General features: G+C 44.1%; 1 protein-coding gene across 14 annotated transcripts in view; it reads left to right on the top strand.

Moving 5' to 3' along the window:
• Positions 1-27,354, top strand: part of Mettl24 (methyltransferase like 24) — a 169,270-nt gene that overhangs the window by 99,350 nt on the left and 42,566 nt on the right. For all 14 annotated transcript variants that reach the window (XM_052751465.1, XM_052751463.1, XM_052751467.1 and 11 more), the window contains one exon: positions 10,577-10,805. In XM_052751465.1, the coding sequence (XP_052607425.1) occupies positions 10,577-10,805 (229 nt within the window). The remainder of the gene's footprint in view (positions 1-10,576; positions 10,806-27,354) is intronic.

Genomic DNA, 27,354 nt, shown 5'->3' on the forward strand with positions numbered 1-27,354 from the left:
TCACTGTGATGGAACACTATGACCAAAAGCAGCTTGGGGAGGAAAGGGTTTATTTATTTAAGCTTACCGTGCCATGGCACAGTTCACCCAGGGAAGTCAGGGCGGGAGCTCGAGGCAGGAGCAGAAGCAGAGGCCATGGAGGGGAGCTCTTTACACTGCTGCGTTCTTATAGAACCCAGGACCGCAGCCCAGGGATGGCCCTACCCACAGTGGGCTGGACTCTCCCACGTCAATCATTGTTTAAGAAAATGCTCACAGGCCTCCACAACCTGATCTTATGGAGGCATTTTCTCAGTTGTGGGTCCCTTCTCTCAGATGTCTCTAGCTTGTACCAAGTTAACACAATAAAACAGAGCTCATAAAAAAACAACAACAAAACAAGCAACCAGGACAACATGATCCATGCCTCAAAACAAAGCAGGCGAGAACCGTTTCTATTTGGAACAGTCTGCTTAGGAGACTGGTTATAGAAGACACATAGGTCCTCAGGCTAGACCACTGTAGTGTTGTTTAGAGCAGTTCAGAGGACCCCAAACAGCATCGCACATCCCTGTTCCTCAACAACAGGTTTCACTTACTTCATTCCACGCCCCACATGTAGACATCTGCCAGACTCTGTGGTCGTGGGTAGGACAGACATCTGGGTGTTGTGGAGACCTCCCCAAAGGAGCTGATTAGGAGGGGACCATCATTGCTACCAAACTGTTACAAGCAGTTTGTTGGCAGGGGTGCAGCTCAGCTGGTAGAGTGTTTGCCTGGCATGCCTGTGGCCCTGGCTTTGATCCTCAGCACTGCAAAACCAAGGCATCCATACTTAGACTCCCACCACTCAGGAGGTAGAGGCAGGAGAATTGCAAGTTCGAAGTCATCCTCCACCATATAAATGAGGTCAAGGCCAACCTGGGAAAACATGAGGTCCTGGGTCCAAGATAAAGGATTACAAGTCATTCTGGATTTTTATAAAACCAAGAAAGAATTCAAATAGAAGTGTGAAGTTAATTCATACATTCACAAATGGATCAAATGAAGAACTGTTGCAGGTGTCTCTGGGTGGGACTTGGCATGATGGTATTCGGTATGTAAAGGGCTGCTTGAGAGGGGACACAGGCTGGGTGTTAAATGGTACTTGAGTCAGACAGGAGTGTGCAGTCTGTTGGTTAGAACTGAGCTTCTCCTGGAAGCCCCCAGCTAGGCTTCAAGGCCGTAAGAAGCATGGAACGTCGTGACAGCCGAGTTTGTTTTATGTCACATTAAAAATTTGTGAAAGTAGGTCAAAAAATAATTGCATAGTATAGCATGAAAATTGGCAATGTCGTCTCCATCCTATTTCCTGGTTCCAAACTTTACGTTCTGCTTAACATTTTGCATTCCACAATAAATTCATTTAAGAATATAACTGAATAAAATAAAACTTGGGAAGTTATTTAGGAGGTGTTTGGAAATTCTCCACCACCACCCCCCTTATGCTTCCAAGCTGTTAGATAAGACGGTTCTGCAGCAAGATTCCAGATTATTACATAGAGAAAAAAAATTATTTTCTTTCATTTACATTCAAAATCAGCTTTGCAAAAAGCAAATAAGAACTTCTGAATTATTGTGGAAACAGAAATGAATATATATATATTATAAGGGTCAATATTTGATGAAAAACATGAAAGTTTTTATTACCAACTGCAATCTATCTGAGCACAGTGGCCCACACCTTTATTGCAAGCACTCAGGGGGAAGAGGCAGGTGGATCTTTGTGAACTCAAGACTAGTCAATCCTGTCCCCCAAAACAAAATAAAAAAAAACAAAACAAAATAAACAAACAAACCCAAAACAAAAACCCACAAAGAAACAGGGAAAAAGAAAAGAAAGATAGAAAACTTGAATCTAAAGAAAGCATTTGTGATAGAAAAAAATGGCACTTGGATTGTGCACAGTGGGTCAGGATGGTGACTGTGCTGTGGCTTGGGGCCTGGGGTCTAGACGTTCCCCCTGTTCTGGTGAACTTGCTACTTGCCATCTCAAGCAATGCTGGGAGGGGACACACAAGCAGTGGTTCTGAAACGAGGGACCACCGCAGGGGACATTGGCCCTGTGTTACCAGTGTCTGGGACAGGTCTGTGACAGTGGGGAATGCCTGGGGAATCCGTGGTCTCGACATACAAGTGTGCGCATGACTCCTGGAGAAGGGCAATAGTAGAACTATGCCTCTGCGGGGCCCAGTGATTCCCAGGCAAACCAAAGGTGCAGATGCAACTGGGGGGACCTGGCATGAGAATCCAGGAGTCAGAAGACAAGGGCAGTAGGCCTGTGTCTCGTCTACCCCATGCTTTCTCCTCCAACCTCCTAACTGAAGCAGGCGCTGCCTTGACCGTCTCCCCCAGGGCTTAACGTTTCTCTGCTGGGAGTCAAAAATTCATATTCCACAGTAGATGTGAAAAGATGCTTGTCTGGTACAGTGTGTTCTATCAAAACTTAGACTCAGTTTTTCACTTTTCAAATGGTGTAGAGTAGACCAGTGGACATACAGGAAGGCACGAGAAAGGGAGGGAAATGATGAAGGGAAGAAAAAGAAGAGAAACTGAAAAACAGGAAAAGGCCGTGGCTTCTGAGGAGAGTATATACCTTACCATTTCAGACAGGCTCTTCCCAGTAAGTCTTCCAGTACAGACAGCGGTGAGGGGGTCGTCCAGATGTGGTGTAGGGGGCAGAGGAGGAGTGGAGCGGAGAGAGAAGTCGCCTAGTTGACTCTTATGGCAGCAACTGTGTTTTAGGGGTAGAACTGAGCAGACAGGAAGAGGAGAGACACCAGGCAGAGACACCCCCACCCCCCACCCCCCCACCCCCACCCCCACCCCCCCCCCCCCCCCGTCTTCATCTCCTCCCGCTCTGGGCTAAATTATACTATTTGGTTTCAAAACATGATTTCTTGGTGTAAGACAGAAGATTTTCTAAGTCACACATGGTGAGGCAACTTGAGCCAGGATTTTAGACAGAAAACCGGCAATGTGGCTGGGAGCATTTCAAGAAGAATGAATGAGCCTCATAGACAAATACATTTGTTTCCCAGAGCTTGAATGGAGCCAGCAGGAGCAGTGTTAGCATAGGATATATGAATGGGGAAGAAGATTGTGGTCCTCAATGCTTCTAGATATTTTCTCTCTAATAACCCAGCTGTGGTCTGGTAATACCATAGACACACTATATAGCTGTTCATGCAATGTATAATATCTATGCTTTATTTGTAAAAAGAGGAAGTGTGTGTGTGTGTGTGTGTGTGTGTGTGTGTGTGTGTGTGTGTGTGTGTGTTCCCTAAAATCCATTTCATTGCTTTGGGATTGATACTGTCCTGAAAATACATGAGTTTGGTTTGTCTTTAAGATAGGGTTTCACTATGTAGCCCTGTCTCTTCTGGAGTATAGACCAAGTTAGCCTCTAACTCACAGAGATTCTCCTGCCTCAACCTCTTGAGTACTGAGATTAAAGGCATATATCATCATGCTTGATTTCATGTTTTAAATGAAACTTTGGAATTTCATGCAATGCTACTAACACAAGGATCAATCACTATAAAATATTTTATTATCCATCGTCAGCTTTAAGAACCCTCCACCACACACACACACACACACACACACACACACACACACACACACACACGGAGTTGGCAATTTACAGATCTAGCCTGCCACCACACCAGAGTGCCTTCCTTAATACTGCTGGTGCGCTCACACTCTGGAGGAAAACGCTTCTCACCATGCTTCTCACCACTTCCAGACCTCTTCTCCAGTGATGAGGGCTAAAAACTTCTGCTCTGTACTCTGGATTTATTTTTGTTGTTTTTAGCTTCTTAACGGTTTTATCGACATATAAATACACTTCTATACTATGTATAAATAGACTCACATACTTAAATACACCAATCAGAGGTTTCTTTTAATCACTCCACTTAAATTTAAAACATTTCCCTCACCCTTCCCTTCCCCACAGCCCTGGAGCCGATATTCATTTCTCCCATTTTCCCTCTACTCTTTAGCTCCCTGATGGTTCAGCCTCTCCCTGCCTACCCCCTGGCCCTAAGCAAACACTAACTTGACTTTCTGTCTATAGAGGCACCCTTTCTGAACATTTCATGCAAATAGAATCACATGATATATAACATTTTGTGACTGTTGACTCTAACACAGTGTTTTCATAGTTCATCTACAGTGTAGCATGTACCAGCACTCCATTACTCTTTAGGTCTGAGGCATAGCCTATTGTATGGAAATATCACATTCTGTCTCTTCACGCACCAGTTGATGGACAGCGCATTCTTTTCCCCCTTTTTAGTTATTATCAAGGTTGAAATGAGCATTGATGGGTAAATTTTGAGCCTATGTCTTTTCATTTATCTTGAATATAGACCGTTTCACATCCCTACTAATAATCTATGACTGTCATCCTGTCAACACCATATTGGCCTTTTCAATTAGACACCTCCTGGTAGTTGGGATGGGGTATCTCATTGTGGCTTCAAATTGTCTTTCCTTATGGAGTAATGGCTCCTGAGTGTCATTTCATATACTATGCCCTAAGCTTTTGATTCCCGTGGGCCATAAAACCCACTTACCATGAGAGCCTCCAGCCTGCTTAGAAAAAGGCTAACCAAAGGCCTGCTACAGTCCACTCTTTTACCTTTCAGTGGTATGTAAGAGCACATGGCTCCCAGATATATGGTTCACATGCTTAAAGTACAACTGTAGTTCATCCAAAGAACACTTGTGTACAACTTTGAAAACAAGCACTCCTCTCCCAAGAACTCTCAGTGCTGTCTACCAGGACTTCATCATGATGGTCATTCTGTGGGAAAAACACATCCGACAGATGTTTAGTGTCCATTCCACACAGCTGCATGCAGGCGACCTGGCTGCTTTACTCTGAGACATCAGAGGAACCCCAATGATTATCCTGATATTCTAGTCTAGACTACTTTTGGAAATTTAGCTCTGTCTTTCCCTTCTTAGTTCTTAGAAACCTTTTAGATTTGATTCTCTTGCTATGGAGAAAAATTTGCTGTGCCCTAAAACCTCAGCCCTGATGTGATATTTATTAGTGACTCTTCTAACTTCACCCGTCACTTATGGAGGGGAGGTGGCCGTCCTAACTAGAAGCCTTCCAGCGTGCATCCTAACTGCTGGAGTGTTTCAGAGGGGAACTGTTGAAGTTGCTAATTGTCCCTACTGGTCTTCTTTTGGTAAGATAATTCCTGAAGTTAGCAAGGCACATGGCCACTCTGGATTCCCGGATTCCCCAGCTTTCCCTGGAGCTGCAATGGCCGTGTGACTAGCCATGAGCAATGGCTGTGAGCAGGAGAGATGCGTGCAGCTTTCAGGATGTAGCCTCACAAGAAACGAGTGTAGCCACTGCGTCTCTCTCTGTCTTCCTGGGTGACCGCAACACAGACAGGGGAAGGGGGAATGGACCAGTCACCTCAGACCTTGCCACGGAAGCCACACATGTGACCACACACGTGATCTGTGCTGCTGGCTCCATGGACTACACCTAAAGGAAATATTTCCATCAAGTAAACTTTTCTACAGCAAATTCTCTTTGAAGTGAGATAGCAACAGAAGATGGTTGATGTTCAGATTTTTTTTGTATTAATGATAGGTATTACTGTAATTATTTGTTCAAAATGCTCTTTGCTCATCACTACTTCGTGAGCTCCCTCAGCTCGAGGACATGTGTGCCCCCTTTGTCCTCATGCTCAGCAGACGCCTTGCTCCTGTGCAGCATCCTCTAAATACTCGTTTACATACAGGAGTGAGATGGGGAACTGAAGCTTGCTGCGTGCTGTGTCTGGACACTGTGGTATGTCCTGGGAGTGGCAGACCTAACAGCAAGCTTTTTGTCACTGAGGGCAACATTGCAGGTCTATCTGTCATCGCTGTCGGGGGCACAGGAGAGTCAGGAGCAAGCAAGCTCAACAGCCTCACTCTCCAAAAAGTGACAACTTTCTAGACTTTGAGAGGAATGTTCCTCCAGAGCCCCGTGTCCCAGGTCACCTGCTGTGAAGGAGTGTGTGGAGGGTGCACCTACCTGTGTGTCTGCATTGGAGGTTTTAGACATGGATTCTACTCCTGGTTCTGTTACCTTGGGATGTATTGTGCAGTATCTTAATTCTTCCTCTTGCCATCAAAGTTGATAAATGTAAACCAAGCCTGGAAAGATCATTATTTTAAATACACAAAAGGTGGAATTGCATACACTAGGTAAATGAGCATAGCTTATTGCTTCCCAACACAGTACATATTTGTATATTAAAATTAAATGATGTGGGGATGTCACAGTGAAACCCCATGATCCTATAGTCCATATACACTGATTGTGATGTTAATCTCGGCAGCTTGAGTGGGTTGAAACATGCCTAGGGAGTTAGCACAGCACATCTCTAGGGGTATCTGTTGGGGGTGTGGTCAGTGTAGTACATCTCTAGGGGTATCTGTGGGGGGGTCATTGTAGTACATCTCTCGGGGTATCTGTGGGGGTGTTTTTAGATCACAGCATCTCTGTCCTGAGTGGGTTAAGCTGTGATGAACTCAAGATGTGAATGAAGTGTCGGGAGGGGTGAGAGCTGTGGAAGGTGGGACCCAGCTTGGGTGGGGTGTCCTGGGGCTCTGCCTTGCCCTGGACTTCGTGTTACTGCCCTGCTCCGCTCCCTGTCTGCCATGCTGTGGACTCTTCCACCACACCTTCCCTCTGTGATGGGGTGAAACCAGGGGCTGGAATTAATGCTTTCTTCTTCAGGTTATTCCTCTAAGTGTTATTTTTCCACAGCTACAGACTAACCTACTTCTGAGAAGAGGATTTAGTAGACTGAGCAAAAGTAACCTCAGTTAATAAAAATTACAAATTAACAAGCAGGTTCCAGTCATCTGCTGTATCATATAAAATATCTCTGTTATGTACTGATTAACTTACATGTGTAGGCATGTGCTTCTAATAATTTATAATAGAGGCCATCCCTTGTGCATGTGTAGAAAAATCCTGGAAAGATACAGAAAAACTACTAAACATGAATCTCTAGAAGTTAATGATTACAATTTCTAGAATTGAAAAACTTACTTTTCATTTTTTTCTGCTTCTTACTTTTTAACTTTTTTTTCTATGTGTAGAAGCTAGAATTATAAGAAATTAGTTTAAGGGGTCGGGCTGGAGCTCAGTGGGCAGAGAGCTTACTGAGTATGCATAAGGCTCTGCACCTGATCCCCAGCATAATGAAGGGAGGGAGGGGGGATTGAGGGGGGGAGGGACGGAGGGAGGGAGGGCTGAGGGGGGAGGGTTCTGAAGTGGGTTTCATAGAAAGAAGAAAACAGTCAATAAGACCGCTCAGGTAGAAGAAGTGGGACTGTTGAGTGTTCTCACTAAAGTGGGTTGATGAGATCTGGCTGAGGCTTATTGTGGGTTGAAAGACACGTCAAGTTATCCAGTGATGAAGAGAGCCATATAGTGGGGTGAAGGGAGAGATTAAAGTGAATAGGACCACCTTGAAGTTTTAGGTAGATGAAAGCTTATTCCAGTTAACTAAAACTGCAGAATGATTGTTAGCTCCTGTTTTTGTGTGTGCCCAAGTTGTGCGGCAGTCTGAAATAGTAATCGAAGAGAATCAAGTTCTTCTCTACTAGTTTGGGTTTGGCCACTGTGTTACAGACATTCTGTGGGGTTTTGTTGTCCTAAATCACTAGTAATCATAGGACTTTGGAACTAAGCATGGTTATACATGCTTGTATTCCATGCAGTAGGAAGCTGAGGCAGGAGGATTATGAGTTCAAGACCCTGGGCTGCATAGCAAGGCTCTCTCTCTCTCTCTCTCTCTCTCTCTCTCTCTCTCTCTCTCTCTCTCTCTCTGTGTCTCTCTCTCCCCCTCCCTCCCTCCTTCTCTCCCTCCATCCCCTCTCTAAAAAGGAAAGAATTTTTGGCAGAGAAGTCTTAATTACCATGAAAAAAATGACTCTTTTCTGGTTTTTCATGTTTTCCATTCAAATTGGCACTTTGATCAACATGGTGATTCTTACATTAAATAAGAGATTTTTCTTAGTAGCTCAGTGTTTGTAAGCATATGAACTGTCTACATGACATACTACCTACTAGGTGCTTAGGTACAATATATTCATAATTCCTTCCCCTTATTGTTGTGAACTCAGGTATAGACTCTTTCCTTGTGCTCTGGATCTAGCAGAAGTGCACACATTTGCCCTTTGCCCTTTACCTGGACTACTTTAAAATACACTCCATTAAAAGAACACAGCGGCTGCCCACAAGCCCAGCGTCATGCTTAGTACCACAGAGACAAATTAGCACCTCATTAGAAAGCAGCTCCCCTCAAAAGAACGAATCCTAACCTTATCTTTTTTTGGCCTTTGCTGAGAAAATTCTCTTAAGACTAGTGGATATTCTTATTTTTATTGAAAATCAATTTTGTTTCAGACAATATATTCTGGTCACAATTTCTCTTCCCTCAGCTCCTCCTAGATCTTCCCCACCTCCCCACCCATCCAACTCTGCACCTTCTTTCTCTCTCTCTCTCTTCAGAAAACAAGCAGGCAAAGAACAAACAATAATAATGATAATAGTGATAATAATGATAACAACAACAAAGAAAAAATAAAAGAAGCACAGAGACAAAACACAAAAACAGAACCCATAAAAGCACAAAATCGGAAGCCATAATATACAAACAAAGGACCAGTAAGATAAAAAAAATTCCCAAACAAAGCAATATGAACAACAACAACAACAACAAAATCTCCAAAAACACCATTGAGTTGGTTCTGTGTTTATCATGTACCCATGGGCATGAGGCCTTCCATTAAGTGTGATTTATACACCCAGTGAGCCTTCATTGGAGAAAACTAATTTTCCTTTGGAAGTGGTTGTCAGTTGGACATAGCTTCTGGGTTGGGGGTGGGACCACATGTCCACTCCTCATTTCCATGCTGGGACCCCATCTGACCTAGACCTGGGCAAACCTTGTGCACGCTGCTCTAGTCTCTGTGAGTTCATCTGTATGTCAGTCTTGTAGAGTCTGGAAGACACTGTTTCTTTGGTGCCCTCCATCTCCTCTGGCTCTTACAATCTTTCCACCTCCTCTGCTGCACAGTTCCCTGAGCCCTGAGGGGATGTATCCCACTCTGTGCACATTGTCTAGAGGTGGCTCTCTGTATCGATTTCCGTCTACTACAGAAGGAAGCTTCTCTGGGGATGGCTGAGTGAGGACCTTTGGGTCTAGCAGCATGTCAGTAGGAGTCATTTTAGTGCTCCATTCCTTTAGCAGACCAAGAGTATTTGGTTTTCCCCTGGGTCCACGGCCTCTCTAGTCTCAGGTTCTAGGCCACCTAAGTGATGTTGGGAATGGGTTCCATCTCAAGGAGTGGGCCTAAAATTCAAAGAGATAGTAATTGGTTATTCTCACATTTGTGCCACGATTGCACAAGCATATCACACAGACAGGTCACCATTGTAGATCACAGGGTTTGCAACTGGATTGCTGCTTATGTTTCTCCCCTAGTAGCATGCAGAGAACCTTCCAGTACCATGAATACTAGTTAGGAGGGGTGGAGGCGCTTGTGAGGCATCAACTCGACTTCTCTGTGTTCGATGAACATTTTTAAGAAACATGTAAGTGTTGTCTTCAGCCTCACAATCAGTTTGTGGAGAGCAACTAATGGTCTTGGCAATAGCCAAGTTGTTTGGGGTTTCCATGGGACTGCTTTGACCAACAATTCAATTAGATGTAACCCATTCCTGGCCCTGGAGGTTTCACTGGATGGCAAATGATGTCTAGTCGGGGCTTTGCTTCCTCCATTGTTTGGTGACTCCACTTAAATTCATTCACATATGTATATGTTTTTTGAAGCTTCTTCTGTAGTAGGCTTTCACATGACCCCGCAAAGAGCCATTAGTGTTAGCTGTCCTCCATATTTTCTCCCTTACCCTCCTCTTCCCTCCCCTTCTCTGTTTAATCCTGTTCCAGTTTCTCCATAACTCTATATTCTATTTCTCCTTCCTTGGGAGACCTTCCCCTAGTCTCTTACTCTATTCCTAGCCTCTGTGATTACATAGATCATAGCGTGCCTATTGAAGCTAGCGGGTATTCTTATTTGTTCCCTTGCTAATATAATTTAAAACCCAATCAAACCACTCTCACATGAGCCTACATGTTTAGCTAGTGATTCCCTAATCTGTATTAGCAGATTAGTTTTATTTTATCCAGAGGCTTGGTCTATAGTGTATGAGTGTATGCATGTATAGTGCATGTGCATGTGTGTGTAGGGAGGCTTTGGCCTATAATGTATGAATGTATGTATGTATACAGCATGAGCATGTATGTGTAGAACATTTGTATATGTGTATAGAGCATGTGTATGTGTGTATAGGGCATGTGTATGTGTGTGTAGGGCATGCATATGTGTGTGTAGAGCATGTATATGTGAAGTTCACTGAAAGTGTACATTAGAGGAACACTGGCATTAGAGCTGTCAATTTATTCATCTAATTTTGCTTCATTGTATTTTTTTGTTTTGATTTTCTTTCTCTGGTCTCCAGGCTGGGCAATGATGACACACACTTTGAGGTGAGCATGGCCAAGGACGGATGTGAAGTACATCGTTTCGATCCTAGCGTCAAATCAGCCCACGTTCTGGAGAGTCGGCGCCTCTGGCATCACCGCTTGGCCATTGACTGGCGGGATCCACATCCAGCTGTGGCTGCTCAAAAGCTACATAGCAACACCAGAAAACTGGGCAGCATTTTGAATGAATTTGGGCATCACAAGGTGAGACTTCTCGTTTGAATTCACAAACAAAGTGAGCAAACCCATCAATTAAGAAAATGAACACTGATGCTAACAGTGTTGGAAAACTGGAGGCTTGCTTTTTCAATCCTGCTGGTCACTGTATGTTTATTTTATAGACTTGACTTGTAGACATGATGTTTGGTGATGCTAGAGCTGTTTACACTGAATTGTGGGTTTTAGTTGCTCCTAAGGAATGCTAAGAATGGCCAACATGAGACAAGAGACTAAGAAGTTACTTCTGACAGAGACTTCAGCACACTATTCCTGCTTGGGAGTTTATCTAAAATTTCCAGAAAGCTAAACTCCTTATTTCAATCTTGAATGTACAAAACTAATTCTTCCTATGTTTGTTTGGTAAGACACTGATTTTACATATGATTTCTCATGTTGCTATTTTGAGACTTTGGCTCTTAAAGTACAGGAAATACATGTAGCTCTGAGTAAAATCTACTTTGTAAAATGAATGGACATCATGTACATTGCAATTTATATAATTGTGTCAAAGGATGTAAAATATATGCAAGTACTCAATTGTGAAGGAGCAGCATTAAGGAACTCAATCTTTGAACAATGTTCCTTGAACCCAAGTTTTAGCATCTGATACCCCAGCTAATGCATTTTCTAAGCGGATACTAAAGGGGTGGTTCTGGGTGCAGTTGCCTTTTTTGGTCTCCCTCTCTCCTTGAGTGAGTCTGGCCTGCCCTAGCCCATGGTTCCCAACCTGAGGTGACGGTGACGTGTAATTCAAAACATGTCAGAATAGGACTCCAGCTGTGAGACAAGGTGTGGGGGACTTTAAGCTTGAACTGGCTTCTTAATCTTTAATAAAGGACTTTCCCTCTGCATTTTTCCCTTTCCTCTCCTCCTCCCCTCCCCCTCCTCTTTGGAAAAAAAATCCCTGTCTTAGGGTTTCAATTGCTGTGATGAAACACAATGACCAAAAACAAGTTGGGAAGGAAAGGGTTTATTTTCTCTTACAGCTTGTAGTTCATCATTCAGGGAAGTCGGGGTAGGAACTCAAGGCAGGAGCCTGTGTGGGAGTCTGTCAGAGTCCAGCTCCAACCTGTTGAAGGGTTCTTGTGGGGAGGAGAGAGGAATGAGGAAGTATTAGATAGAATTATAGACAGAGACGACAAGAAAGACAGAGACACAGGATAGATTTGGGGGGCCCTGGGTCAATACCCAGCCTCTTTGAGATTTATTCTAATTGGCTTTTTATACACTACCAAGGGGAGAGGCAGAAGACCTCCCCCTTTCAAGACCAAAGCACAACATACAGGCAAGTGTAGCCCCTTCAAAACACCTGGTACGCATGCACCTGGCCAAATCTTCCCATTATGCAGCCCTGCGGGGCAAAGCAAGCTCCGATTCTCTGACCTTGAGTAAGGTCTGACTAGGGAGCCTCTGTGGGCCCCCACAAGCCTGGAGGTAGGAGCCATCAAAGCCATGGAGGGATACTGCTTACTGGCTTGCTCCCTAGGACTTGCTCAGCCTCCTTTCTTATAGAACCCAGGACCACCAGCCCAGTAGTGTCATTACCCACAGTGGGCTGTGGGCCCTCCCACAGCAAACGTCAATCAAGAAAATGTACCCCAGGCTTGCCTACAGGCCGTTGTGGTGGGGACATTTTCTCAGTTGTGGTTTCCTCTTCCTAGTGACCGATGTGGCGTTGACCCAAAACTAGCCAGCACCCTCCCTTTAGTCAGACAGTCAAAGCTTTGTCAAGAACAGCCTTAAAGAATTTATTGCTCTTCTACCATAGGACTAGCTATTTGTACTTTGCTTTTGCCACTAAGAGTAGCCAGCATCCAACAGTTAGGGACCTTAATGCTTCCTAACTACAATATTTTCGGTGAACTCTCTGAATAGGATTTTTTTTTTTCATGTGCTACTAAATTTTTTACAAGCGTGAGAAGTGGGGTCATTTTTCAGAATTTTATTCCAGTTTGTTCTATTGGCCACCCCTACTTTTGCAAACCTGCTTTCCTTTACTGATGAAAATTACAAACCAATTCCCTAATAGGTCAAGTCTGGATTGTTTGTAGAGTGAAAACTCTTTGTGTTCAGTGAAGAGTCTTGCTGCTTCTCTCGGTGGGTTACTTCCTGGTCCTGTCCACCCTCGCTCTCCTGAGACAAGACTGAACAGGCAAAAGAGGTTAAAGTCAATGCCCTAGAGCATTTTTTTTTCAGTACGTTTTAGCAAAAGATTTGAGGATAAAATGAGGCTTTGAAAAAGTGATGTGTGTACAGAATTTATCCAAGCACATTTCGTGTAGAGAGTATGTTTTAGGATAATGAGGTGTAGAGCTGAATTGCATGCATTCAGCTCCCTGGGAGCTGCAGTGGGCCAACCTTTATGCTGGGGGTAGTGTGGAGCATTTTGCCCCTAGTTAGCAGAAGCATTTACAAGGATTCTTAAAGACAAGAGATGATTTAAAGGGTTGCTTTTGTTCCTAAGGTGACTTATTTTTCTTAAAAACATTAATAACAATGAAAGTGATCTGCCTCAGGTATGTATCTGGCGTTTAAAGGAAAATTCACGGTTAAAGAATGGAAGAGCTGATAGTCTCCTTCACAGAGATTCTTCGGATGAGTACTTCCAAAGGGAAACAACAAAAACTAAGCCACCAGTGAGTGATGGCTTCCCTTGGTAACACACTTCTAGGGCTACACAGTGCCAGATGAAAGGAAGCCTCATTCGTGGCCTGCAGAGAGCGTGGTCTGTTTTCGTTTCTCTGTGTGTGTGTGCAGACGTTGATAAATAGGACCCGGCTGCGGCAAGGGAGGCAGACAGAGCGAAACACTCGGATCTGTATCTCCACCTCTTTGTCTGTTGATTCTGAAAGTGGCGGTAGAGGCCAAACAACGCTTTGAAGACTTTAAGATGTCTCATATAGTTTTGCAATCATTGCCATGTTTGGCTGTTTTTTTTTTCTTTTCCTTTTTTCTCTGCATCCAAACCTAGTTTCTAGCCAAGCGAGGAATGTGAGATCAAAATGTCGGCGGTATTTGAGATAGTGACAGAAAGATGCTTATGGTTCTTGTGCGACTGTAAAAACTCTTTGCTAACTTTAACTTCAAACTATAAATCAAAAAAAAAAAAAAAAAAAAAAACCTTTACAGAGCATCATGCAGAAGCAGCTGCATCAGCAAAGCCTCGTGGATCAGAAGCCCTGTCTGCCAGGGAGTAATAGCACCTGGATCCAGCCTCGCTGGGGATGATTTACGGTCTAGTCCATGCTGCAGTGGTTGTTGCTGTTAACTAAGTCTATGAATTTTTCAAGAATGGATGAAGATTAAACCTGAGGATTCTGCTTTTATTAATTTTATTGTGTGTTTTTTTTTCCTCTCTCAGACTCTTTATCGCATATTCAGCGTTTCCTACCTGATCTAGGCTTGGAAATGATAAATTATGATCGTTATGGTTACCAGCCAGCTAAGGGTTCTTCTGCCACGTTTGGGTGGAAAATGTGGCTGTTGAACTGCAGCTCCTTAGCACCGGCAGCTCTGAGCTTAGGGGGTCAGGAGCCTCTGCTCTCCGCATCCAGCTCTGCTTCTCCGCAGCAATCGTACTCCTTGGCCTCGGGCTGCAGTGACTGGGGTTTGTAATACTTCCGGCTCTCCATTTTCCATAGTCTTTCCCTTGCATCACCTTGTGTCTTTGCAACCTTTGCTTTCTGTGGCCCCCAGAGCCTCAGTTCTCCACAGAGACACTTCCACAGTCCTTCATAGCCTCAGTCTGCGCCTGTCTCCGTTCAGGGCCATTCTCTGGAACTCATCTGCTGCCCTCTAGCTACTACTGGGGGTGCCTAAGGTTGGTAGCCCAGAGAGTTGCTGCTTTTCATGCCACCAGCTCAACCTACTCTCCATGATAAAGACCACAAGGTAAGCAATGTGACCGTTCAGAAGAGACTCTGTGAGTGCCTAGTATTGCAGCATGGTAGGACTGCACAGGGGGATGATCTGATCAGAACAGTGAGAGGTGGGCGGCTACCACAGTCTGTCACCCACGCGCACAGCCGTCTGTCTACAACCACACACAGAGTCACACAGCCTGTGAAGATTTTACTGGGCCTGTCATGGATACAATCAGTGCCCAACTTGACTGAAGAGTTTGGGTGACTTCTGGAGTGGCTGGGACAGATCGTCTGATGCTGTCATGGCTGAAACAACATTTTCAAGAGCTGATTCAGGGTGCCTGGAGTGGCTCTTAATAAATTAAGTCATTTTCAAAGCAAAAGCCATGGTTGGGGTCGTGGCCATGAAAGCTACTGTTGGTTTATATTGTTGGAAGGAGACCTCCTCTTGGCACCTGTGACTGGAGCCTCCCTGAGCAGCTGTGCGATGGTCCAAACAGAGCTACAAGAGATGGAAAAAGCACACAAGCAATAGCTAGCTGACTGATAGCTCCCAGGATCGCCGTGACAAAAGGGGCTGAAGCTGTAGTTGCTGCCATTCCTGTGGGGTAGTGCCAATGCCATTCCCAGTGCCACAGGATCTGAGAACCATAGAGACAGCAGAAGTGGTCCTGGACTCGTCATCCCCTGGCTGGGGCTCCTTAGCAACTGCTGTAGCAACAGTGACAGCTGTCAGTCAAGCAGCTGATCAGCTCACCCCTGACAACTTCAGTCCTTTGAAAAGAAAACAAGCAAACAAATCAAGCTTACAACAAAGATCTAACATGAAATTTCATTCTTTGGCATCCAACAATACATAACCCCTACCTGGTGCCCCGGGGGTAGGATGGGTTCTCCCGATCTGCATCTTTCTTATTATGACCTTCAGTCTTGACCCCACTGCGGATTGCATGAAAACACAGCTTCCTGGGTGCTTACCTCCACGAAGGCCTTAATCAAGACTTGAATCGCAAGTTAGCTTGTTAGCATTTGGCTCTGGAGAAGTCACCTTGACCTCTCCGGCACTCAGTTTGGTCGTCTGTAAAAAACAACAGCATTAATAAAGTGTGGCTTATTTGGAGAATTAGATCTGAGAGCACCGTGTGGAAGTCTCCAGCCGGAAGCCTGGCATGAGTTTGTCACTTAATCTCTTTCAGTGAATTTAAAGACTCGTGATCCACATTGTCTACAACTTTTTTTTACAAAACACTACAGAAAAATGCCTGTTTTTCTTTCTTTGTTTTCAGGGAGAATATATCATAGATTCATCTGAACATTGCTAACTACAACTAATTTCAGGCAAGAGTTGATCATGAAAGCTTTGTGTGAAACTAAAGGACACTTGGTCCTTCAGACATGGTTGAAAGAGAATTATGATTGTTTGCTGCCTTGGGGCACTGAACAGCTTTGCTGGTGATGGAGTAGAAAGTAAATACTGTGCCGCAGAGAGAATAAATAACCCACCGAGAATTAATTGGAATCTGTTTCACATGAGCAGATGTCCACCTCCGGACTGGGCTGTCTGGTCAGATGGCTCTGAGGTACTCAGCTTCCTCTCTGTCAGCTCAGGTCTCTGCCCTTGCTTCCCCCTGCCACAATTCCTCTGACTCAGTGTCCTCTTGGACTCTAAGAGAATTTTAGTTTCTGCCTCCCTGAACTAGGAGCTTGTTATTCATTCCAGAACATCAGTTTTCTTCCGATGCTTTGTGCTGTTTGAGAGAATATGGGCTCTGAAATCTAACAGTAATGCTCCTGTTTTCCTCTGTGCTCTGTACTCAGCTTCCAAATGGCTGCAAGGACTGTGTAGAGGTTCAGTGATGTAACTAGACTTTGGACCTGGTCATTGTTGGTGTGTAATATTTTTTAGAAGGTTTTAAAATGAGATAAAGAAACATTTGAAGGGTTAGTATAGGTAGTGTGAAGAGCTTACCAAGTATGCATAAGGCTCCAGATTCGACCCATTGCAGGGGGTGGGGGGCCATAAAAACCAAAAACATAATACAGAAAACAGCTGATGAGAAACAGTTCACAGGGAAGAAAAGGTACAGAGGACTCATGAGAAACTACTCAAGCTTGTTCATAATAAGAGAAATGCAAAATACAACCACACCTGTGTGTGCGTCATCAGGTCACCAGCTAAAAAGCAGCAGGAACATGAACCGGTTCAGCCTTTCTGCACTGAGATTGGCAAGAGGGAATGTGCAATGCTCTGTGAGTCTCTGTACTCCTTTCTCACATGTGTGAAGTCACACGCATGAGCAAGGTCAACCGCCACATTGTGTATGGGCAATCCCGCCATGTGGGAGTGGTCAAATGAAATGCTGTATATCTTTTCATGGACTCCTTATGATGGTCCAGTGTAAAAGGACAGAGCAAATCTTTATGGACTGACATGGAACAATTTTTGATATATATATATATATATATATTTAAATAAAGGAAGTCACAAAGCAAAGAAACCGCTAGTTTTGGAAAAGAGCAAATTTAGAGGGATTATACTAGTCAATTCTAAAATTTAAGTTGTTGCCATCAAAATAGTATTGTATTGATTTAAGGATAGATGGATAAATATAATTGGAATGTCAAGAGAACTTGCAAATACACACACACACACACACACACACACACACACACACACACACACACACGAACTTTGGTAAAGTGCTAACATACCAACAGTGAAATGATAGTATTTACAGCAAATCTGGCTATTTCTCCCAACTCTGTTTTTTAGTTGTTGGTAACCTCCTGAGTCCCACTAATGCTGTCCACACACACATTGGTGTGGGGCTGTCCACAGAAGCATGGGCAAACAAACCACTAGCAGTCATGTCCCCAAAGGAGAGCGATTCCCCCCCCCCCTCAGCAGCCACCCACTATCCGTAGATTGTCTGACAGGAGTAGAGCCTTGGGGGACCCTCCCTCCCTTGAGTTAGGATTTTGACTGGCTTGACATTACACAGCTAGCCGCAGTGGCTGTGAGTTGGTACAAAGCGATGTCATGCGCAGAAGTCGGGATTTCACAGCTCTGCTCCTCATCGGCCAGCTCTTCCGTGTTTTCCTGTCTGCACGTCCACGATGTCCCCTGAGCCTTGGATGCAGGGAGGTTAATAGATATGATTCATCCTCAGCTAAGCACTCATTAGTTGCTTATACTTGACACTGACCAGTTATGGGTCTGTATTAGTCAATACCTATTGTGAAAGGAGGTTTCTCTAGCCAAAGATGAGACATTAATTAAAATAAGATAGCCCTAAATATGGAAGGAAAACTTATGAAAATTTTGAAGGAAATGTTCAAGACCTTTTATTTATTTATTTATTTATTTATTTATTTATTTATGGTGTTTCATGACAGAGTTTCTCTGTGTAGCTGTCTCTTTGTAGACCAGGCTGGCCTTGAACTCACAGAGTTCTGCTTGCCTCTGCCTTTTGAGTATTGGGATTAAAGGCATGCACTACTGCACTTGGCTAGGAAAATATTTCTTTAAAAATTTTTTTTTTTTTTTTTTTTTTTTTTTGGTTTTTCAAGACAGGGTTTCTCTGTGTAGCTTTGCGCCTCTCCTGGAACTCACTTGGTAGCCCAGGCTGGCCTCGAACTCACAGAGATCCGCCTGGCTCTGCCTCCCGAGTGCTGGGATTAAAGGCGTGCGCCACCACCGCCCGGCGTCTTTAAAAATTTTTTATGTCTGTGTGTTTGCCTGCATGCATGTCTGTGCACCATGTGCATGCCTGCTGCCTGAGGAAGCCAGGAGAAGGGGTCAGATCCCCAGAACTGGTGGTTATGATAGGCCGTGTGGGTGCTGGGAATTGAACCTGCATCCTCTGGTGTCACATCCCCTAGAACTGGTGGTTACAATCTGCCATGTGGGTGCTGGAAATTGAAACTGTACCCTTTAGAGAGCATCCAATTCTCTTAAACACTGAGCCATCTCAGGCAAATATTTCTTAAGATTAAAAAAAAAAACAATAAAACACTTAAAAAAAAAGATAGTACTTCATCAAGATAAAATATTCTACTCATCCAATGATGTTGTTAAGGACATTAAACCTGAGATAAACTATTCCACACAATATGTCAGATTTTAAAACTTTCATCCAGAATGTACAAAGAATTTTTACACTGAAAGTCGGGGTTGGGTGGGGTGGGGGTGGGGTTGGGGTTGGGAGTGGGGGTGGGCAGCAGCTCAGTTCAGAGCTGGGCAAAGATCTGAACAGACACTTTCCCAAAGAAGATATGGAGGGCAAAAACACACGAGAAGATGCTCAACACCATTAGCCCCCAGGGGAATGAGAGTCAGAGTTAAAATAGATGTTACTTTAACATCTACCAAACACCAAACAGTCACCAAAAGTTACAAAATGAAGAGATCGGCAAGAAGCAGTAATGAGGGTTGGAGATGGAACTCTCGGGCATTCTTGGTGGCAATGTGACCGCTTTGGAAGAGTTTGGCAATTTCATGTTAAATTAGTGCTACAGTTTACATCTGGAATGTTACCCAAAGGTCCAGATATTACGACTTGGTCTTCAGTCCATGGTACTATTAGAAGATGATGCCTAGAGAGAAGTCTTTAGGGTGTTTGATGTGTGCCCTTGGAGGTGCTGCTGGAACCCCAGACTTATCTTCCTCTTCATGCTCTGGCTGTGAAGTAAGCAGCCTCACCTGCTATGATATGCTACCTACAGGCCCCAAACAGGCCAATCAACCCTGCACATAAACCTCCAAAACAAACCTTTCTTCTTCATAAAGGTGACTATCTCGGATATTTGTAACAGTCATGGAAAGTTGATGACGCAGTTGAGCATATACTTACTAATAGACCTAGAAGTCCCCTGTTAGATGTTGATGCAAGAGAAGTGAGCACATCTGTCCACACAATGGCTTATGCTTGAAAGTTCATGTCAGCTGTATTCATAACACCTAACCGAGACAGTTCAGATGTGTATTGACAGGGGTGGTGGTTAATTTTCATTGTAAACCTGATTTGATTTAAAGTCATGTAGTAGACACACCTTTGGCATCTTTCCAGGAGGAATTAACTGAGGAGGAAAGGCCTACCCTGATGTGGGTTGTACCATGCCATGTGCTGGAGACCCAGATGGAACACAAGCGGATAAAGTAGAAAGCCAAATGAACGTGAGCATGCTGCTCTCTGTTTCTAACCTGCCCCAGATGTGAGCAAGCAGCCTACGGTTCCACTGTCATGCCCTCCCTACCATGATGGACTGAACTTGCTACTACTATAAGCCAGAAACACTTTCTCTATTAAGTTCCCTCTTGGTAGGTATTTCATAGCAGCAACAAGAAAAGCAGCTAATACAACATCTGAATAAATAGGTTACAGTTTGAATATATAAAAATATATGGCATATGCCACACCATCCATATAGGCTGAATACAGCTCAGAAATAAAAAAAAGGAATAAGCTTAGTAGTTTGTAGAACATGAATCCATCTTGCAGACTCCATACTGGATAAAAGGGTACACAGTGTACAATTGTCTACTCATTCAGATTTAAGAAAAGAAAACCCCTATTAGCTAGCAGTAGAAAGCTGACCAGCCATGTCCTGGAGAAATTGATAAAGGAACAGAGATGGGCAGAGGGGATCATAGGGGACTCTGAGGTATGTGAATGCTCTGTGTTGGAGTGTGTTGATGGCTTACTTGGGTATTCACGAATGTCACAAGTCTTTGGGTTGTACACTTGAAATGTATGACTTTATTGTATATTAATTATGCCCTAAGAAAGGAAAAGTACAGAAGAATATGTAGGTTTTTCACCATTCCACTGTTCACACAGTAGTTTTTGTTTTTCTAGCCTTCCCATGAAAGAAATGAAAACCTGGGGAGGTCTTTCGCCTCCAGGTAGAATAGATCACTGAGGAAGAGGCTCTATGTTGCAACCTTTGGATTTTGTACCTTGTGAATATTTAAGAAGTTAAAATACATTCAATTGCTTCTTCGGTCCTCAGCAGGACACTGCTGGGGGGTGTCCTCACTGCTCGGTCCTCAGCAGGACACTGCTGGGGGGTGTCCTCACTGCTCGGTCCTCAGCAGGACACTGCTGGGGGGTGTCCTCACTGCTCGGTCCTCAGCTTGGCCTTGGAGAGGTGCTGCCTTGTAGAAGGAAGTTAAACCATCGGGAACTTGCTCTTGAAGGTCTATTAGGACCCTGGTCCGTTTCTTTCTCTGGCTTCTATGAGGCAGCCTTTTCAGCGACATGCTTTTTCCATGAAGTTCTGTCTTACTGTAGGCCTAAAAGCAATGGAGTCAACCAACCATACATGAGAACTCTTGAAACTGTGAGCCCAAACTGCCTCTCCCCATTATATGTCTTTTGTCCCAGAATGATAACTAATGTACTTCTGCATTTCCTTTATTTCTACCTCTGGAGCTACTTACAGAGATTATAGTATTCTGGAGACTTCCAGTCTACCCTCTTCCTCCCTTAGTTGATTTTTCATATTTTAAAATGTCATTTATTAGCATGCCTTGAGTGAATTCCTTAGTATTAGCTTCCAACTCTTTCTTTTGAAACTGTGTCCTGTGCAAAGTTTACAACATTTATTGATGTTTTTTACTAGGAAAAATAACTAACTTTTTTACTTTCAAGATTTTAATTGGGATCTTTCCTATCCATCTGTTCTTTTTTAGTTGTGCATGTTTTATTTAAAAATGTATTGCCACTGCCTACAGCTTGTGAAAGCAGATCTTATTTTTGAGTCCTCTGAGCATCCTAAACACACCAATTATAGCCAGGCTGTTCAATACAATTAATCTTGGAACGAATAACAATCCATTTGTTGTTGAGGTTGTCTTTGCTCTTATCCTTTGACTCTTGTGTGTAATTTGGAATTTTGATTTGCTGACTCATTTTCAGTGGAAGGTTTTTCGTTCGGCTTTCCTTTTTTCTTTCCTTATTGGCTCACCCGTCTCTGCCTAGTGCTTTTGGAGTGACTTCCAGGACCTGTTCTTATGCAAGCATTGACGGGCCTCTACTCCTCTCAGTGATGCTGGGAATATTCCACCCCTGAACCATCTGAAATCTGCCTCATTTGCTGTTTATTAGGGTGCCTTTCTTCTCCTCAACTCTCCTTAGGGCAATGGTTAGTTTTAAGGCAAATCTTCAGCCAGTGGTATTTGGAAATTTATTGCAGACTCTTTTCTGGAGCTGGGGAGCTCCACCCTAGCCCTGGCTTTAATCAATGTCAGTGGCTCTGGCTTTTGTCTTGGAGGCCCTTCCTTGGCTCCTACTCTGCATAGAGGATGCAGCCCCAACACCACTGCCACCTGCTTGAAAATGGAAGGCAGCAGACCCTGCCCTCAGTCCTGCTTATGATGTCAGTGAGATGAAAACCGAAGGCATCAAAGAGATGCTCTTCTTGTTTTTGAGCTCTCATTTGTTGTTTCCTTTTCTCTTCTTCAAGTATCTCACTCCTTTTTGCTTTGTGAATGCATGGGGCAGGAGTATATCTCACTGTTATATTTTCATTCAAGTGTGCTTTAAATAAATTCAACCTTCTTGGAGTCATCTAGATTATGTCCATGGATCAGCTTCACTGGTTATTTTTCCTAACACATATTTAAAATACCAGGAATGAATGATTTTGAGATGTTTACTGTTGTAGAATATTATTTTAAGATATGTTACTTTTGTTTATGCTGTGGAACATTTGTTTACTGATGAAAAGATGTGTTGCATTCTTTTATGTTGCATTTGTTTAACTCTGTGAAGCTGTGTTACTGTGCCTGTCTAAAATACCTGATGGTCTAATAAAGAGCTGAATGGCCAATAGCAAGGCAGGAGAAAAGATAAGTGGGGCTGGCATGCAGAGGGAATAAATAGAAGGAGAAATCTGGGAGGAGAAAACAGAAGGAGCAAGAGAATAAAGAGAGGCGGACGCTAGGGGGCAGCCACCCAGCCACACAGCCAATCATAGAGTAAGAGTGAAAGTAAGATATACAGAAATAAGAGAAAAGTAAAAGCCCAGCGGCAAAAGATGGGATAATTTAAAGTTAAGTAAAGCTGGCAAGAAACAAGCCAAGCTAAGGCCAGGTATTTATAATTAAGAATAGGCCTCTGTGTATGATTTATTTGGGAGCTGGGTGGCAGGCCCTCAAGAGAGTCAAAGGAAAAAAAAATAATCAACAACATTTTGGCACCCAACGTGGGATAGTAGAAAGCTGCACAGCAGTTTACATTGCCTACAAATCATATTCCATATCATGCTTTCTCAAACATAATGTATGTGCTAACTGCCTGGAATCTAATGAAACTGATGATGGTGGAGGAGATCAGAGGAGGGCCTGGACTCTGTATTTCTCGAATGTTCTGAGATGATGCTGGGGCTCATAGTTGGGAAATTATACTTTCTGTAGCAAGGTCTTAGCATACTTAGCAAAACACAGGACCTGAGGATCCTTAATAGTAATGGACAATCCTGGGACTTCAACCTGAGTGATGTTCTCCACAGCCTGAGCACTGAGCCACATAGCCCTGCTCATGTCTTCTTCCACACTCAGTGAAAGTTCTTGTCAAGGTGGGACCAAGGACAGATGCTGTGCCATAGGTCATTTTTTCTCCCTGTAGCTTTTGACACCAGGTTTCTGTCTGAGCTGCCATCCTGGGACAAATTCTCCCCAGTTGGCCCTCGACATCAGCTCAAGACCCAGGCACGCCTGAGTTCTAGGTGACCATTGATTTACTCTTGAGCTAAAACCTTGATCTGAGATGTGTCTTCCCTAGTGAGCCATGCTGCTGACCAGTAGATCCCTTATCTTGGGATCCCCCGCTTCACATACCTGACAAGCACTGTGGAAAGCCTAGGGAGCTTGCCAACCTGTGTTCTCCCCAGCACTATGCTAAGCCAGATGTGTAGGGCACTGGGACTTCAATACCTTATCTTTTGACACAACCTAGTGCAGTCCTAGCAAATACAGCATTGATAAGCGCTGGGCACAAGCATGGGGGTCTCTATGGAGATTACTAATGTCTCAGATGAGCTTTGGGCGAGAGAGCTTACCGAAAGCCAGCTCTGGTGCCGTAAAGGCTATTTTAGGCTCAAATGCAATCTTCGATCTAAATTCTCTTACATTCCTTTCTCAAAGGAAGCTGCATGTCATTTATCATTCAGTGCGTTTGAAGGCAGCTTCAGCTTGTGGAATTACTATTTAATCATGAAGGGTCTGTGTTTCTGTGAAATCAGCCGGTGGTGATTTAGCAGTAATGAGTCATTCCAGGCTCTGAACTACAATTGGAAAACAGAGCTGTCTTTCCATTTCCATCAGGCTGCAGTGGGCCCTGTGGATAAGGCATTTTGGAACAGGAGTCCAGAACTTTGGATTCCACATAAATGAGTGTTTTCTTTTTTCTTTCTTTTTCTTAAGGTTTTGCTCACTCATCTATAATTGTGAGTTTTTCCCTGTGGGGCACAATGCCTTGCCTTTTACTATTTTCAAACCATCGTGTGTTTAACTCCTAACACAGACTTACAAAAGACTAGAAAAGCCTCCAGAGAAAGGACTAAGGGCATCTGGATTAAGCCGTGGGTGGTGGGACTGTGCTCTCCTTGCTGTGTTCTGGGAGCAGAAGCTCTGACAGACAAGCTTGTGTAGATCTGGGGATTTGCTGTCACCTGTATAGGGCCAAGCAGTCCACAGATTCTACTGTCACAATGGGACATAGCAGGAAATCAGCCCAAACAGTAGCAAAGTACATAGTAATCAAATAATCCCAACCCCCAAAGGCACTGGATTGAAATGGCAAGCCAGGACCAAGCCTAGAGAGGGGAAGGAAGTTGGGTCCCTGGGAATAACCTTGGAGAGGTTATTACAATGCTCTCTCTTCCCCCAGCCACCACAGGGTAAGTAAATTCGACTATAAGCTGAAACCTTTGACCTCTGAGCCAAAGTCAATCCTTTTTCCCTTTAACTCGATCCCGTCCAGTATTTTGTCCCAGTACAGACCGTGTTTATGACCCACCCTTGGAGGAGCCTCTGTGTACAGAGAGCACTTGAGGGTCTCAGGCTTTCACCTGTAGCTTCCCACTGCCTGCTGTGAAGAAGGCCCTGGAAGCAGGAAGATCAGGAACCTGCCAGTCAGCTCCTGCAGCATCCCCTCTGCTTCCTCACCGAGTCGCTGAGTCTGCTGTGCCTCAGTTTCCCTATTGTAAGGCAGATCTTGTCACCATGCGTCTTAGGAGATAGACACCACTGGAGAATGTGGTGAAGCAAACGAACTCACACTAGGGAGAACATGGAACCCGGGGGAGTCCGAGACACACTGAGATTATTCTTTATGGAGAGAAAGGACCGAGGCCCTGGGAATGCGGTGGGGCCCAGTCTTCTTACAAATGGGAAGATTTCACGTGCAGTGGGAGTGAGCCTCTGGCTACGTCCTCCTTGTTCTGCTGTGTTTCTGTGCTCCAGGAGTGGGTGGATTTGTCTCAGTCTTGCCGTTTTGACAGGGTTTGCAGAGTGGGGCTAAATGAACCTGGAGGGATTACAGGCGCTCCAGAAGTTTCCTTCATTTCTCTTTGTATGCCGTCCGTCTGCTTCTGAAGGAGACGATGGGTCTGCTGTGCAGCTTCGATGTGGAGAGCCATGTGACTCTGCACTTGCTTTATGTGTGTTTAGTAAAAGCATAAGCCTCTGACAGTAGAAAGCAGAGTGTTTGCAAATCCTCTGAGGGCGTGTACTCCAGAGCAAGTGCTAAGGTTTTACATTTTATTTATTTATTTACTTATTTCTTTGTTGTTAGTGTGCTCCTGTGTGTGTGCATGTACATGTGCATGTGTGTGTGTGCGCATGCATGTATTCATGTGTGTGTGTGTACGTGTGGGCATGTGTGTGTGCATGCATGCATGTATTCATGTGTACCTGTGTGTGCGTGCATGTGTGTGTATGGGTGTGCATGTGTGTGTGTGCATGCATGCATGTATTCATGTGTACCTGTGTGTGCATGCATGTGTGTGTATGGGTGTGCATGTGTGTGTGTGCATGCATGTGTGAGTATAAGTGTGCGTGTGTGTGTATGTGTGTGTGTGTGTGTGTGTGTGTGTGTGTGTGTGTGTAGGAGGTCAGAGGATAGCTCTTTGGGGATGGTTCTCTCTTTCCACCTTCAAGTGAGTGCTGGGGATGAAACAAGGTTAGCCAGGCTGCTTTGATGAGCAAGTTCACTGCTGAGCCTGCCCTGGGCCCTGATCCAGTTCTTCCAGGTCCCACCTGTCCTGCCCTCTTCTGCCTCTGGAGCTCAGCCAGGGCAGAGCCGGACCCACGAGCGAGGCTCCAGGTGTTTGAGACGGGGTGGGCGAAGTTGCATTTGAACATAAAATTTGGTTTCTTTTCCACCCAGTGAAAATACCAGGAAAGGAAGTTTCATTTGCTACGATTTAGTTAAAAACATAAAGACCCTTAAAAAAAAAAAAAACCCACAGATTTCCCAGCATGGAGTGGCATTCAACAGTTTTGCAATTAAAACGATAATGAAACTTTTCTCACTAGAACTTCTCTTTAAAATCAGTGTGATGGGTACACAGCACACCATTAGGAGGAATTATGCAAAGCAGCCTCCCTGTTCCAAGTTTTATTTTAAGATTTAATTTATTCCAGATTCTGCAGGAAAAAAAACGCCCATGTGACAAGCCTGCTAACAGATGTCAATTTAGTTTTATAGCACATGCCTGCGTTTCAGAGCCAGAGAACGGAGGGTTTTCTCTCGGCCTGCTGTTTATTGCACACCACAGCCTTGGAGAGCGGTGCTCCGGAGGGGGGCTGATTAGTGAGCCTGCAACTCACCCTGCTTGGCGGCTGGCACTGTCAGTGTTAGCGGAAGTCTACGTCCTGGCAGATGAAGGCTCTAGAAGGAGCAGAGGTGACTGAAAGTGGATTTTCTCCATTTTAATATCTTCTAAGCCAAAAGATCGGTTGGATTATGGTATGATGTAAGAGAAAAAGGAAAAAAAAGAGAGAACTGTGTATTTATAGAGAGAATTAATTTAAATAATAGGTACCAATAAATAGGTCATCTTTTAGTAGTTAGTTTATTATTTTCTATTATTATTTTGGGTTTTCCAGACAGGGTTTCATAGTCTAGCCTTGCTGGCCTATAATATAGGCCAGGCTGGCCTTGAACTCACAACAGCCTTACTGCCAGCGCCTCTAGGGTACTGGGATTACAGGCACATGCCTGGCCTTGCTGTTTTCAGTTGTGTTGAAGTGACTCTAGAATAAGACTGGCTAGTTTAACCATCCTAAGTGGCTCCATAGTGCTAAACCCAATGACGTCGTGTGTCTGCTCTCCAAACCTTTTATAGTGCAAAGCAGAAAGCCAATGCCCATTAGGCAATAGCTCCCCTTTCTTCCATGTCCTGACTCCCAGTAACCATTCATCAACTTGCTGTCTTTGTGAATCGCCTATTCTAGGCAGCTCACTCAAGTGGACCCTCTCACAGTGTCTGTCCTTATTTGTAGCTGGCTCATTTCACTTAAGATGCTTGTTATATTAGTTCTTTTTCTGTTGCTGTGATAAAACACCATGGCCACAAATGACCGTGTAAGAAGGAGTTTATTTTGGCTTATGCTTCCAGAGGGATACGAGTCCGTCATGCAGGGAAGCCTGGCAGCCAGCAGT

This window comes from Peromyscus californicus, unplaced genomic scaffold, assembly GCF_007827085.1.
Source record: "Peromyscus californicus insignis strain IS unplaced genomic scaffold, ASM782708v3 Scaffold_22__1_contigs__length_63687245, whole genome shotgun sequence".
NCBI classification, from domain to species: Eukaryota; Metazoa; Chordata; class Mammalia; order Rodentia; family Cricetidae; genus Peromyscus; species Peromyscus californicus.